We start from the raw sequence: 14,331 nt of genomic DNA, 5'->3' as shown, positions 1-14,331 counted from the left end.
GCCATCTGGCCTACTGTATATTCTGCTCACTGGGAATACAGCTCTCCAGTACCATGAATTGCCTGAGTGCTGAGTTCTCTGCTAACGAGCTACATATGTGCTGATTAACCTTCTGTGTGAATACTGAATTCAGCAAGTCTCTCCATGCTGTGCCTACACTGCATTGTCCATGCTATCATTATACTACATCCATACTTGCCTACCTGACCCTCTCCATGAGGGAGAAAATGCTCTGTTGCTGGACTTGCCTGGTAATGTATGATTGCCATCACCTGTGTTGAGCTAGTTAATTGATAAGAAAGGTGTTTCACCACAGGTGATGGCAATCATACATTACCAGGAAAGTCCAGGAACAGAGCATTTTCTCCCTCATGGAGAGGGTCAGGTAGGCAAGTATGACTACATCCCTTCCTGACTCCAGTGGTCACCAGATACAGGCTCCGCTGACTCTGCGGCCATTACTACCATGTGGTCCCACAATGCTGGAGTTCCCTCCAAAACCAGCTATGGATGTCGCCATGACAGTCTCCAGTCAGCTGATCTTCCAGGAGCCAATCTGGATTCACTTCTGCATCATGTGAGCCGTTCATCCACTCAGCTGTAAGCACTGGGTATAAATTCCAGGTCTCAGCACTAACAAGCTGTCAGTGCTTTGGTGTCTCAGCCTGCAGTGAGCTCCAGAATCTTCTGCTGGTAATAGACCCTGTTCAAGTTACCATCCCCCACACTGCCTGACTCCCTGGATGATTTAAAGGGCCATTGCTGCCACTATATCCCAGCAGCTCCAGATTCACTGGAAGTCCTCCAGTGATCCAGAGGGACTATCCTAGTTCCCTAGCGGCATTTGCAATTGTCATCTCACGCACTCCTTGACTCCCTGGATGATTTAAAGGGCCATTGCTGCCACTACATCCCGGCATCTCCAGATTCACTGGAAGTCCTCCAGTGATCCAGAGGGACTATCCTATATCCCTAGCGGCATTAGAGACTCTGCTGGTTCTTGCCAGCTTCCAGTTCACCGCTGCGCAAGGTAGCGCACCATAGTATCCGGAAAACCTGCCACTGCTGTCTACAATATTGGAATATCCATTGTGCAGAAACCACCATATCACAGCTACTGGAAAACCAGCAGTGCCGACACTGCACTGCACAGCATACGGAATCCCTATTGCACTACCTCAGCTGTACGGCATCTGGAAACCCGTGTTGCTGACGTCCTCAGCTTCTGCTACAAGCATTGCCGACATCCTCGGCTTCGTGTACAAGTATTGCTGACATCCTCGGCTTCGTCTACAAGTACTGCCGACATTCTCAGCTTCATCTACAGTCATTGCTGATGCTCTCAGCTTCATCTACAGTCATTGCTGTTGGCCTCAGCCTCGTCGACAGCTATCACACTGGTTCCAGCCAGTGATCCGTGACTTTCTTGCATTGTTGATCCTCCCTGCAATCCGTCAACTCACCAGTTCTCACGTGACTTTCCATTAGGTGGCAAGTCAGCTACCCACTGCACTGGTGGCTTCCACCACCAGTGTTCCAGTACCCATAGCTGGTCACCTTTCCTCAGAGAGTATACTGCCTGACTGCCACATGTGGATGAGCGGATAATTCACTAAGCCAGCCTGATTCTGTCCACTGTGCTCAAGACCTAACCCAGTGTCCAGTACTAGTTCAGGTTCACAAACAATCTCAGCTGTGACACTCATTACTTACTGACACATTTCCCAGGTCACCCAGCAGGTGCACAGGTGTACTCACTACTTACTGACACATTTCCAAGGTCACCCAGCAGGTGCACAGGTGTACTCATTATTCACTGACACATTTCCCAGGTCACCCAGCAGGTGCACTCATTACTCACTGACACATGTCCCAGGTCACACAGCAGGAGCACAGGTGTACTCATTACTCACTGACACATTTCCCAGGTCATCCAGCAGGTGCACATGTGTACTCATTACTCACTGACACATTTCCCAGGTCACTCAGCAGGTGCACAGGTGTACTCATTACTCACTGACACATTTCCTAGGTCATCCAGCAGGTGCACAGGTGTACTCATTACTCACTGACACATTTCCCAGGTCACTCAGCAGGTGCACAGGTGTACTCACTGACACATTTCCCAGGTCACTCAGCAGGTGCACAGGTGTACTCATTACTCATTGACACATTTCCCAGGTCACTCAGCAGGAGCACAGGTATACTCATTACTCACTGACACATTTCCTAGGTCATCCAACAGGTGTACTCACTACTTACTGACACATTTCCCAGGTCCCCCAGCAGGTGCACAGGTGTACTCATTACTCACTGACACATTTCCCAGGTCCCCCAGCAGGTGCACAGGTGTACTCAATGTCACAATCATGCTTAAAATCATAACATTTGGTGACTCTGCCATCTGTCCTACTGTATATTCTGCTCACTGGGAATACAGCTCTCCAGTACCATGAATTGCCTGAGTGCTGAGTTCTCTGCTAACGAGCTACATATATGCTGATTAACCTTCTGTGTGAATACTGAATTCAGCAAGTCTCTCCATGCTGTGCCTACACTGCATTGTTCATGCTATCATTATACTACATCCCTTCCTGACTCCAGTGGTCACCAGATACAGGCTCCGCTGACTCTGCAGCCATTACTACCATGTGGTCCCACAATGCTGGAGTTCCCTCCAAAACCAGCTATGGATGTCGCCATGACAGTCTCCAGTCAGCTGATCTTCCAGGAGCCAATCTGGATTCACTTCTGCATCATGTGAGCCGTTCATCCACTCAGCTGTAAGCACTGGGTATAAATTCCAGGTCTCAGCACTAACAAGCTGTCAGTGCTTTGGTGTGTCTCAGCCTGGAGTGAGCTCCAGAATCTTCTGCTGGTAATAGACCCTGTTCAAGTTACCATCCCCCACACTGCCTGACTCCCTGGATGATTTAAAGGGCCATTGCTGCCACTACATCCCAGCATCTCCAGATTCACTGGAAGTCCTCCAGTGATCCAGAGGGACTATCCTATATCCCTAGCGGCATTAGAGACTCTGCTGGTTCTTGCCAGCTTCCAGTTCACCGCTGCGCAAGGTAGCGCACCATAGTATCCGGAAAACCTGCCACTGCTGTCTACAATATTGGTGTATCCATTGTGCAGAAACCACCATATCACAGCTACTGGAAAACCAGCAGTGCCGACACTGCACTGCACAGCATACGGAATCCCTATTGCACTACCTCAGCTGTCCGGCATCTGGAAACCCGTGTTGCTGACGTCCTCAGCTTCTGCTACAAGCATTGCCGACATCCTCGGCCTCGTGTACAAGTATTGCTGACATCCTCGGCTTCGTCTACAAGTACTGCCGACATTCTCAGCTTCATCTACAGTCATTGCTGATGCTCTCAGCTTCATCTACAGTCATTGCTGTTGGTCTCAGCCTCGTCGACAGCTATCACACTGGTTCCAGCCAGTGATCACGTGACTTTCCATTAGGTGGCAAGTCAGCTACCCATTGCACTGGTGGCTTCCACCACCAGTGTTCCAGCACCCATAGCTGGTCACCTTTCCTCAGAGAGTATACTGCCTGACTGCCACATGTGGATGATTCACTAAGCCAGCCTGAATCTGTCCACTGTGCTCAAGACCTCACCCAATGTCCAGTACTAGCTCAGGTTCACAAACAATCTCAGCTGTGACACTCATTACTTACTGACACATTTCCCAGGTCACCCAGCAGGTGCACAGATGTACTCACTACTTACTGACACATTTCCAAGGTCACCCAGCAGGTGCGCAGGTGTACTCATTACTCACTGACACATGTCCCAGATCACCCAGCAGGTGCACTCATTACTCACTGACACATGTCCCAGGTCACACAGCAGGAGCACAGGTGTACTCATTCCTCACTGACACATTTCCCAGGTCACACAGCAGGTGCACAAGTGTACTAATTACTCACTGACACATTTCCCAGGTCACCCAGCAGGAGCACAGGTGTACTCATTACTCACTGACACATTTCCTAGGTCATCCAGCAGGTGCACAGCTGTACTCATTACTCACTGACACATTTCCCAGGTCACTCAGCAGGTGCACAGGTGTACTCATTACTCACTGACACATGTCCCAGATCACCCAGCAGGTGCACTCATTACTCACTGACACATGTCCCAGGTCACACAGCAGGAGCACAGGTGTACTCATTCCTCACTGACACATTTCCCAGGTCACACAGCAGGTGCACAAGTGTACTAATTACTCACTGACACATTTCCCAGGTCACCCAGCAGGAGCACAGGTGTACTCATTACTCACTGACACATTTCCTAGGTCATCCAGCAGGTGCACAGCTGTACTCATTACTCACTGACACATTTCCCAGGTCACTCAGCAGGTGCACAGGTGTACTCATTACTCACTGACACATTTCCCAGGTCACTCAGCAGGAGCACAGGTGTACTCATTACTCACTGACACATTTCCTAGGTCATCCAGCAGGTGCACAGGTGTACTCATTACTCACTGACATTTCCCAGGTCACTCAGCAGGTGCACAGGTGTACTCACTACTTACTGACACATTTCCAAGGTCACCCAGCAGGTGCACAGGAGTACTCATTATTCACTGACACATTTCCCAAGTCACACAGCAGGTGCACAGGTGTACTCATTACTCACTGACACATGTCCCAAGTCACACAGCAGGTGCACAGGTGTACTCAGTACTCACTGACACATTTCCTAGGTCATCCAGCAGGTGGGCAGGTGTACTCATTATTCACTGACACATTTCCCAGGTCAACCAGCTGGTTCCTATATATTACTTACTAACACAGGCGGAGCTAACTATTTCACTTGTGATTCTGTGAGGAGACCTGGAAAACATGCAGTGTTTGGGGTTCTAAAGACCAAGTTTGAGAACCTATGGTCTGCATCTAACCTGCGGGGGACTGAGGTGGTATCATTAACTATTGTACCTGAAATATATGACATGTTATTTGCAATACCTGTATGCATAACTAGGGATAGTCTATACGGGAGACATTATATCCCAAAAGAGACTTTAAGTTTACCAATAAGATCCGGTTTATAATAATTTCATGATGCTACGCAATGGAATGTCTCATTGACGGAAACAGAGTTTACAGTAGATAGCAGATCATAAATGTGCTTTTATTATTATTTAGTATTGCTGTTATTGTTATAGTTAAAACCTGCGACTTTGTAAATCTGGAGTTTCTATTCTTTTATTGGGGGAGAACTGGGAAAGTAGATTCTAAAGTGTATTTTCTGTGGGATTGTGGCGGCTTTCAACTTAGTAAATTGCATCAATATTCTCTAAACTAGGCTTAGTAAACTTAGCCCTCTGTCCAATATTCATCCAGCTGGCAGAATATTAACCTCTGGAGGGTTTTGGGGTTTTTGTGTGTGTGTGTGTGGGGGGGGGGGGGGGGTTTATCAGTGCCAATAGAATTCCAAACTTGCTTATGGCCAATGCTATTCTTACACACAGGAGGTGATGAGACAGGTTCAGTCCTAGTAAGCAAACGATTAGAAATCATTATACACCTTCCATCTTCTGCACTCACTAAGGAATCTATTTAGCAATAATCACATACTCCATGCCATCTGGGAAAGATATAAACAACAAATAGCAATGCAGTATGAATCGGAGTGATCCGGATTGCTGCGCATCTGCAGACTACTGACCACGCATCCGGTTACTTTTATGAAGTGTAGCCTATAGGCCCACGTTATCTGCAGGGGCCAAGCAGCTTGGTATATCTGACAGCACCGCATCCCTATCTATGGGAGCTGCAGCAGCTATCGGAAATGGAGGGATTGCAGCAAATATCGGAGACACCTGCTGCGGTCCCTCCTTAATACATGTGGGAGATACTAAATATTTATGGGTATCCCCCCAAAAAAAAGTCGTGTATGGGTCGATAGTCATTAGGTCGACCACTGACGGTCGACATGCGCATTAGGTCAACATGTACTAGGTCGACAGGTGAAAAGGTCGACATGCGTTTTTGGACTTTTTTTGGTATCGTTTTCTTTGTAAAATGACGGGGAACCCCAATTAGTGCACCGCGTCCCCTCGCGCTTCGTGCAAGGTGCCTCGCTTCTGCTCGGCCCATGTTACCATTCCCGTTTGTAGTCCACGTGGATCGAAGTATGAAAAAGTCCAAAAAATTTTTAAAAATGTGAAAAACTCATGTCGACCTTTTGACCTATCGACCTAGTACATGATGACCTAATACCCAGGTCAACCTAAGTTGTGTCGACCTAACGACCATATCCCGTGAGCTCAGTAGTTACTGGATACATATACTGTTACCTAGCGATATTGATTTTTGCTGTTTTTAAAAATGAAGCAGGAGTATTCTTAACTGCAGTGGTGTGAGGTAATGAAGATAGCTGGCAGCGACTACAACTAACCAACCCCACTAGTGACTTAAACATTCTGAGTGGGAGGGTTCATTTGCATTAGGTGTCAGCCGACCACAAGAAAGTGAATATCCCTGGTCGAGCAACCCGGCATTTCAACCCGGGTCAAAAGAAGGGTTAAACACATGTCAGACCCAGGTCTTTGTGCAGTGTGAAAGCCTCTGACCAGGGATAATAAACCCTGGTCTCAGAAAAAGGTGCTGATTGGCTGTTTATGTGTCTGCTCAGAGCAGTCCACAGCCCCTTTTATTTCCTTTGAAACCGCATCAATGCGAGCCAGAAAAGTCCATTTTAAATCATATCACAGCGTTTAACATGGGTGACCTGGGTTCAGTGTTAAATGTACCAACCTGGGTTCTTAAACTGCAATGTGAAAGGGTCTGAGCCTGCTCGGACCTGGGTTCAAAATCTGGGTCCGAGATCTGAAAGCGGTCTTACTGATCCCATCCATGCCTCTCACAACAGCAAACACAGTGGAAGCTGCTCCAATCAATCTGGCAGTACTTTTCAGGTGGATGAGGCATGGATGGGATCAGCATTTGGAGGGCATGCTAGTTCCTTTAGTGCTACTTGGAGATCTCAGGGGTGGCTCCTAGGTAAGCTAGCTCTGAATTTTGGTGTATTTCTGCACGTGCCTTTATCATGAGGCCTTACAAAAGACAATTACATGGCCCAGCGTGGGAACTGTTCTCATGCAGTGTAGAGACCGATGGTATCAGAGAAACCGTGAAGTGGCCCAGTGGCTTACCATGTGTTTGCAAATGAATGCAACAATTATCTCTGAATTTCTTATTATTATATAGTTTTTCAAGTATTGTTGCAAGTACTATTTAGTGTGCTGGGGAACAACCCCCCTTTCTGGTTGTTTTTTTGTGTGGGTTTCTCAACATCTGCTTGATTTATTATCCACGTGCACATGTATTGGGAATAGTAACCTGTGCAGAGCGTAGCATGCATTCCTTACCCAAAGCGTGGCGAGTGAAGCAAGCCATGAGGGTACACCTTTGTACTGATGGTGGTCGCATAACATGGAATAGACAAGATTTGGCCTTAAAAACCCCAAACACTTGCATCAACCATTTTTGTGTCGACCATTGTCATTTTGATGTTTTGTACTGTTGACCTTAACCATCGTCAAGCTTTCATCTGTCGCCTAATACACTGTCTGTCTGTCCTCTGGATTCCACAGTGTGTTAGCTTCTCCTATAGTCACCTATTTACACACCAGCATGCAGTCCTCCATACCTAGACATTGCAAATCCATTATACCGCACCCGACGCTGCTACATACAGTAAATGTAGAATGTTTGGGTATATGTTCAGGTTCCGGGTCAATGTACCGCTGTGTGCAGATTTATTCACACAGAAACCTCTAGATCTGTATACAACAACATTGCATTAGCAATAATATCTACACAAAGCACAAACGCAGAAGTAAACCTGTTTTATTACAAGAGAAACATATAGGACATTTCCAATCCTTGTTGTTTGGTGATTGTTACTCACTTTGACATTTAGATGCAAAAATAAATAAAATACTGTAGTTTTATCTCCTTTTACCTCTATAAGAAGGGACTACACCCACTTCAGTTCTCCCAGCCTATCACTTTAGTAGAGATTAGCAGCTGACAAATCACTATGGGGGAAATGTATCAAGATGTGGGGGTAGATTTACTTAAGTGCATATTTTTAGAAGTGTGGATTTTGCCCATATTCTACTTATTTATCTAGCACCTTCTAGAAGAGAACTAGAATCTGATTAGTTGCTATGGGCAACATCTCAATTTCTAAAAACCAGCAACCAGCTCACTTTTTCCCTCTCCAAGACTTGATACATCTCCCCCAGAGACAGGACATATAGAGAGGAGGTAAATTCAGAAGACACTAGCATGTAATAAAAATCATCTAGGACAGGAAGTGTAACGGAGCGGAGGCATATGATTGGCCAGGAGATGTGCTTATCCAATCAGGTAGTATATTCGCTTCTGCATTTTTTCCCACAGAGTGAACACGTTACTGTATGAAAGATCCACCAGGAGCTATGTGGACCAGATGAGATACTATGCAGTCAAGTTGGATCCTCATACTTCTAAATTTGTTTGCCCTGCCTAAGGCGGTCAAATCAAAATCCCAGATAAGCGCTGGCTTTTGGGGGATGCAAATGCAAAACACACAGGTTTTACTGAACCTGTGTATTTTCACGAGGACCAATAGAATAGCCATTAATCAAATATCTGTGAAAAATGGCGAAAACTTCATGATTTTTCACTGCTAATTGGATACCTACCAAGTTGCAAATCTGTGTAGAACACATTGAGATGAGCTGTCACACAGTTATTTCTCCCACTGTGCACCATTATACTTAATATGCGACTTTTGTAAATATGGAGGGGTGTGCAATAAGTTTCCGGATGCACAAACAGTATTATACTTACAAAGCATTACATTTTTCAAAGTATTCGCCTGTGGAGTCTATGCAAAGTTGCATGTGCTCAAACCACTTGCTGCAGCAGCTGGACCAGTTCTAATCAGGTATGTCTTCTACATGCTGGATAAAGGTCTCCACAGCAGCTTCTGGGAACTCAAAACAAATCCCACACATCCTGCGCTTTATTTGTGGGAAAACAAAGATGTCACGGGGGCCAGGTCAGGACTACACGGCGGATGACCAAACTCCTGGATGCGTTCATGGACCAGAAAATCCACCACTTGTGGACAGGTGCATTGTTGTTATGGAGAAGGGCATCCTGGAAATGGCTTCCAGAACTTGTGTCAGGCTTTGATTGGCACACCAGTCCCCAGTGACAGTGCGCTGCGGCATGGAGCTTACGGTAGCTACATGACTAGTCTAGGCCACAAAAAGAGCCACCATTTGCTTTTTGTATCAAGCAGATAGATCCCAATGGGAAGTCTATCTCCTTCTCTAACTGGAGCACAGTCACTCTGTTGTCCACCTCAACTATGGACCGAATGACAGCAACATTGTCCTATGTGATGGTGGACACAGGACGGTCGCAGCGCACGTCACCTTCCAGGAACCGTCTCTCATGACGAAATTCTGCAAACTAAACACAGTGGTTCGGGATGGTGCTTCCACCTCAAAAGCAGCTCACAGTCAGACAAAACCTTCCTGCTGTCGCAGTCCACTCCTGTAGTTGTAGAAGATCATGACTCTCCAGTGGCCTCTATTGAGCTCCATAATGAGTTTGTGAAGGAAGTGATGTATGGAAGTAATGCCATGCCTTTCCCAGAGAGTGAAAGGATGGCTCGCGTTTCCGTCCTGAAAACGGGTATTGCGTACTAGGGGAAGGAAAAGGGACACATGTGGGTTCAAGGAGCATTTACGCCGTAAGATGTGCCAAACTCTCCTAGTGGACATCAGTAGTGGATTCGCGCGAACCGAAGTGGGTATCTTTTCTTCATGTAGATGCAGGAAAGAGATAATACTACCACCACCCAAGAAGGCAGTCTCCAGGGTCGTATTGGAGTACATATTTCCACCGTGTATCCAATCTCTCAAATAGCGTAAATGGGAGGCATGACTATATTCCGATACATTGGGGAGATTCACACCTCCATTGTGTCTATGCTGCTGCAATTTCACCAAACTAATTCGTGCCCGCTTACCGTTCCAAATGAATGTACGCATTATTTTATTAATTTCTGTCGTAGTATTCCTAGACAATAAAATAGGAAGGGATTGCAATGGATATAAAAGTCTAGGAAATAGAATCATTTTCACCAAGTTCACTCTGCCCAAATATGATATTTTAAGATGTCTCCAATATTCTGTATCGTCCCTCATACTGCGCACAATTTGCTTCAGATTAAGACTGTACAAGTTCAATTTTTTTTTGATCTGTACCCCTAGATAAGTAATTGCTTTAGTTGTCCAACTAACTGGGGCCTCCCGAAACCAAGCCGGGCATGCGTAGCCTGGTTTTAAATACAGGGCCGTGGACTTTTCAAAGTTGGCCTCAAACCCCGATACCTGCCCAAATTCTCTGACACGTTCCATCAGCGGTCCCAGGGCCCTCCTTGGTTCCGACAAAAATAAGAGGATGTCGTCGGCAAACGCCGATATCTTTACCTCCTCCACACCAATGCCCCTGAATTGGGGCCAATTCTGTAGCACCCGCAACATGGGATCCAAAAAATACTACTATTTTAATATTAATAAAAGTTTCCCGGTAATGAGTGGAGCAGGTGGGGGGGGAGAGGGGGGGCATTCAGAGTACCCAAAAAAAAACCTTAACAGTCTGCCTATTCTTGCTGCTGTTGTGAAAAAAAACACTTATTAGGCTCCACCTCCTCACTGAAAGATGCCATGATTCGTGGGACAATGGGTAGGGCCAATATGGCAACATTCCATTAGAATCACTTCATTTTTTCCACATCCCCTCCCGATTAGACCCGTGAAATTTAGCATTTTGTTGTGAGGGAGGAGGGGCCTAATGACATGAGCCCAGTCCTCATCCATATTTTCAACCTACAACTGCTGCCTGGCAAGCGCGTGGGTAATGTATGTATGTGTCCATAAAAGTCATGTGTATGCTCCTGGTAACACCACTATGTAAATACTCTGGTGCCCTTTCTCAGAACCTGTAGTTTCATCCTCCCACCAAAACAGCAAAACACAGCCCACAACCATCGCTCCCGGTATCAGCTCTGCCTCGTCTGCCGCTAATGACGTCACTTAAAGGTTCTCTTCGTTGTGGATTGCCTGATGCTTGAGAAGTTGTTGTTTTCTAAGAAAACATTTCCCACACGTTACACATCTGTAGGGTTTCTCTTCTGTGTGGACTTGCTGATGCCTAGCGAGATCTGAGGTAGTTTTAAAACATTTCCCACACTCCGTGCAAGGACACGGTTTGTCCTCAGAGTGCAGTCTCTGGTGCTTTGCGAAATCTGAGGTATTGGTGAAAGATTTCCCACATGTGGGGCAAGAGTAAGGTTTCTCCCCAGTGTGACTTCTCTGGTGTAAGACCAGATGAGAGCTGCGGATGAACCCTTTCCCGCATTCAGCGCAGATATACGGCTTTTCCCCAGTGTGAATTCTCTTGTGCGCAGCCAGATTTGAGCTACTAAGAAAATACTTCCCACATTCGCTGCAAGCATAGGGCTTCTCTCCAGTGTGAATCCTCCGATGTGTAACAAGATCCGAGGTATTCGCGAAGCATCTCCCGCACATGGAGCAGGAGTAGGGTTTCTCTCCGGTGTGAATTCGCTGGTGTTTATTAAGATTGGAGTTACAGGTGAAACGTTTCCCACATGTGGAGCAGGAGTAGGGCCTCTCCCCTGTGTGAGTTCTCTGATGTATGATGAGCTTAGTGTTACAGTCAAATCCTTTGCCGCATTCACAGCACATGAACGCTTTTTGTTTAGTCTGCTGTCCCTTGTGTATGGTCTTCACAGTATAAGCAGCTGTATTCTGCACCTGATTGGTGGGTGTATACATGTCAGTGCTTGTGACAGTTCTCGGTTCACAGGAGACTTCCTTCATACTATCAGATATGTATAGTGTGTGATCAGTGAGGTTTCCTTCTTCACACAAGAGTTTTTCCTCCTTAATAAGGACAGATGTACATTGTATATTTTCTATCGCTGTATAAAAGGGAGTGTCCGTGAGATGTCCATTCTCACATGAGGCCAATTCCTCCTTAATATGAGTAGGTGTATACTGTGTTTGACCTGTGGGTGTACATATGTTAGTCTGGGTGAGGTCTCCTCTGTCAGATGAGACTGGTTCCTCCTTAATATGAGTAGCTGTATACTGTGTATGATCTGTGGGAGTACTAATGTACTTGTGAGAGATATTTCCTTCTTCACACAAGGCTGATGTCTTATTAGTACGATTATAAGAACGGTCAGCTGCAGTATCTCTGTGTAAATCTGTTGGAAAGAAGAAGATTGTGGTTAGAGCTTTCAAATGTCACTTTATCTTAATTACTAATCCTGTCTTTGACCAGTATACTACATGAGACAAATGTGCCTTCTCCAACAAAAAATATAAAGATATTAAAGTCACAATATAGCCCTGCTCATGGCCATAGAAAGTCTAAGCGCTTTTGTTGGCAGAGTGTTCTGGGCTATCTGGTGCAGTGACATCAGTTCACTCACTTAGTGACTTAATCAGTAATGCAGGTTTATTTAGTGAACACAGGTGACTCAGATGTAACCCTGATAGCTGTAATCAAGAGCCCATATATCACACAAGGTAACAGCATTAGGCAGCAGTACTTATTAGGAGATGTCTGTGGTGGTAAAGCATGGAGGACTGCACAGCCGTGCAGTCTGACTCCCACTGTAGAGAAGATGATGCATGCACTGAGTCTCTGTAGCTGAGATCTGCTCCCAGTCTCAGCTCTGCACACTTGCTCTGTCTCTCAGTCTCTCTGTTTGTGTCACACTCTCCTCACTCTCTCTCTGAGATGGAGGAACAGGAACTTACATCATATGCCTCCGAGTGACTCCTGGCACTAGAGGTCTGACACTAGGAGATGCACCTATAGACTAATACACAGTATGAGACAGGTACAGAGCGTACCATATCCTAACAGCTTTTACCTGTCATGAAATAGCTAACTTAATATTGTATATTGCACAAAGAAGGGTAAAATGTCAGGGAAATATCATGTCACTTGCAACACCTCAACTAAATGTGTGTGTGTCTGTGTGTGGGGGGGTTGTGATCACTTGTTTTTCAATGTTGTCATTTCTCTGCAATGACCCGTTTAGAGACAAGGGGGCGGCCAGATATGTTACAGCTGCTTAGGTCAGGGAACAGACATCTGTTTACAATTAAGGTTGTAAAAGTCTCTTCATATGACATAACATGTTAATCCATAGTTGCCTACCCTCCCTCATTCTGCAGGAGACTCCCTGAGAACGAGATTTATGGTAAGAACTTACCGTTGTTAAATCTCTTTCTGCGAGATACACTGGGCTCCACAAGGATTAACATCAGGTGTAGTGTAGTGTAGGATCTTGATCCGAGGCACCAACAGACTTAAAGCTTTTGACTGTTCCCAAGATGCACAGCGCCGCCTCCTCTCTAACCCTGCCTTCGTGCACAGGAGCTCAGTTTCATTAACCAGCCCAATGCAGTAGCAGGTACCAGAGGCGACAATCGCTGGTAGCCAATCACACCACACACTCCCCACAGGAGAGGGTGTCAGCGGCTATGCCAGTACCAACCCAAAAGAAGCTAAGTGCATCAGGGTGGGCGCCTTGTGGAACCCAGTGTACCTCGCAGAAAGAGATTTAACAATGGTATTCTGACTCAATAACTAGGCTGTAAGTATAGTGTTCTTCAGACAGTTACTCTGGGTATATGTCTACATTAACCAGTACTCACACCAAGAGACCTTATCAGATAGTGTCAACTCAAAACTGCCGAGATGTGAGATGAATCCAGATGAAGGTTTATTTCAAGCTGATATTCTTGTACAAAACAGCAGTAGGTGAAAAGATGATGTATTACCAGAGCTGGTTGGAATCTAAAATGGCCGACACACACAGAGCTGAGCACAGGATGAGGGCAGGTCTAATGACATCAGAACCTGGCTACAGGAAATCAAGAGGGACAATTTTTAACAAAATGCAAAGCTCTGCAATAAAACATGAAACACATATATCGTGGGACATGACACTCCCCGTCTGAAATCTTTAGATTTCACGATAAATCAAACATTATAGTAATGTCCTTAGATGAAGTCCAGAACTAATCTTGCAACCTGTAAGACAAAAGAGATAACCTGTAACAATAAACAACGATAACAAGAAATAAGTTCGGTCGAAGTCTTGAAGCTTGTAATCCATAAAAGTAGGAAAATGTTGGATCAAGTTCCAAGTGATAACCCATCTTCGGATTGGGGAAGCCGCAACTTGC

The 14,331-nt window shown here is 45.8% G+C and overlaps 1 protein-coding gene across 1 annotated transcript in view; it reads right to left on the bottom strand.

The window, feature by feature from the left end:
• Positions 1 to 7,871: 7,871 nt before the first annotated feature.
• LOC135054854 (zinc finger protein OZF-like) overlaps positions 7,872 to 14,331 on the bottom strand; it is a 60,660-nt gene continuing 54,200 nt past the window's right edge. The window contains exon 5 of the mRNA XM_063958259.1: positions 7,872 to 12,332. Within this exon, the coding sequence (XP_063814329.1) occupies positions 11,137 to 12,332 (1,196 nt within the window). The 3' untranslated portion in view covers positions 7,872 to 11,136. The remainder of the gene's footprint in view (positions 12,333 to 14,331) is intronic.

The sequence above is a fragment of the Pseudophryne corroboree genome, chromosome 3 (genome assembly GCF_028390025.1).
Source record: "Pseudophryne corroboree isolate aPseCor3 chromosome 3, aPseCor3.hap2, whole genome shotgun sequence".
Lineage (NCBI taxonomy): Eukaryota > Metazoa > Chordata > Amphibia > Anura > Myobatrachidae > Pseudophryne > Pseudophryne corroboree.
This window is presented reverse-complemented; position numbering and strand designations above follow the sequence as displayed.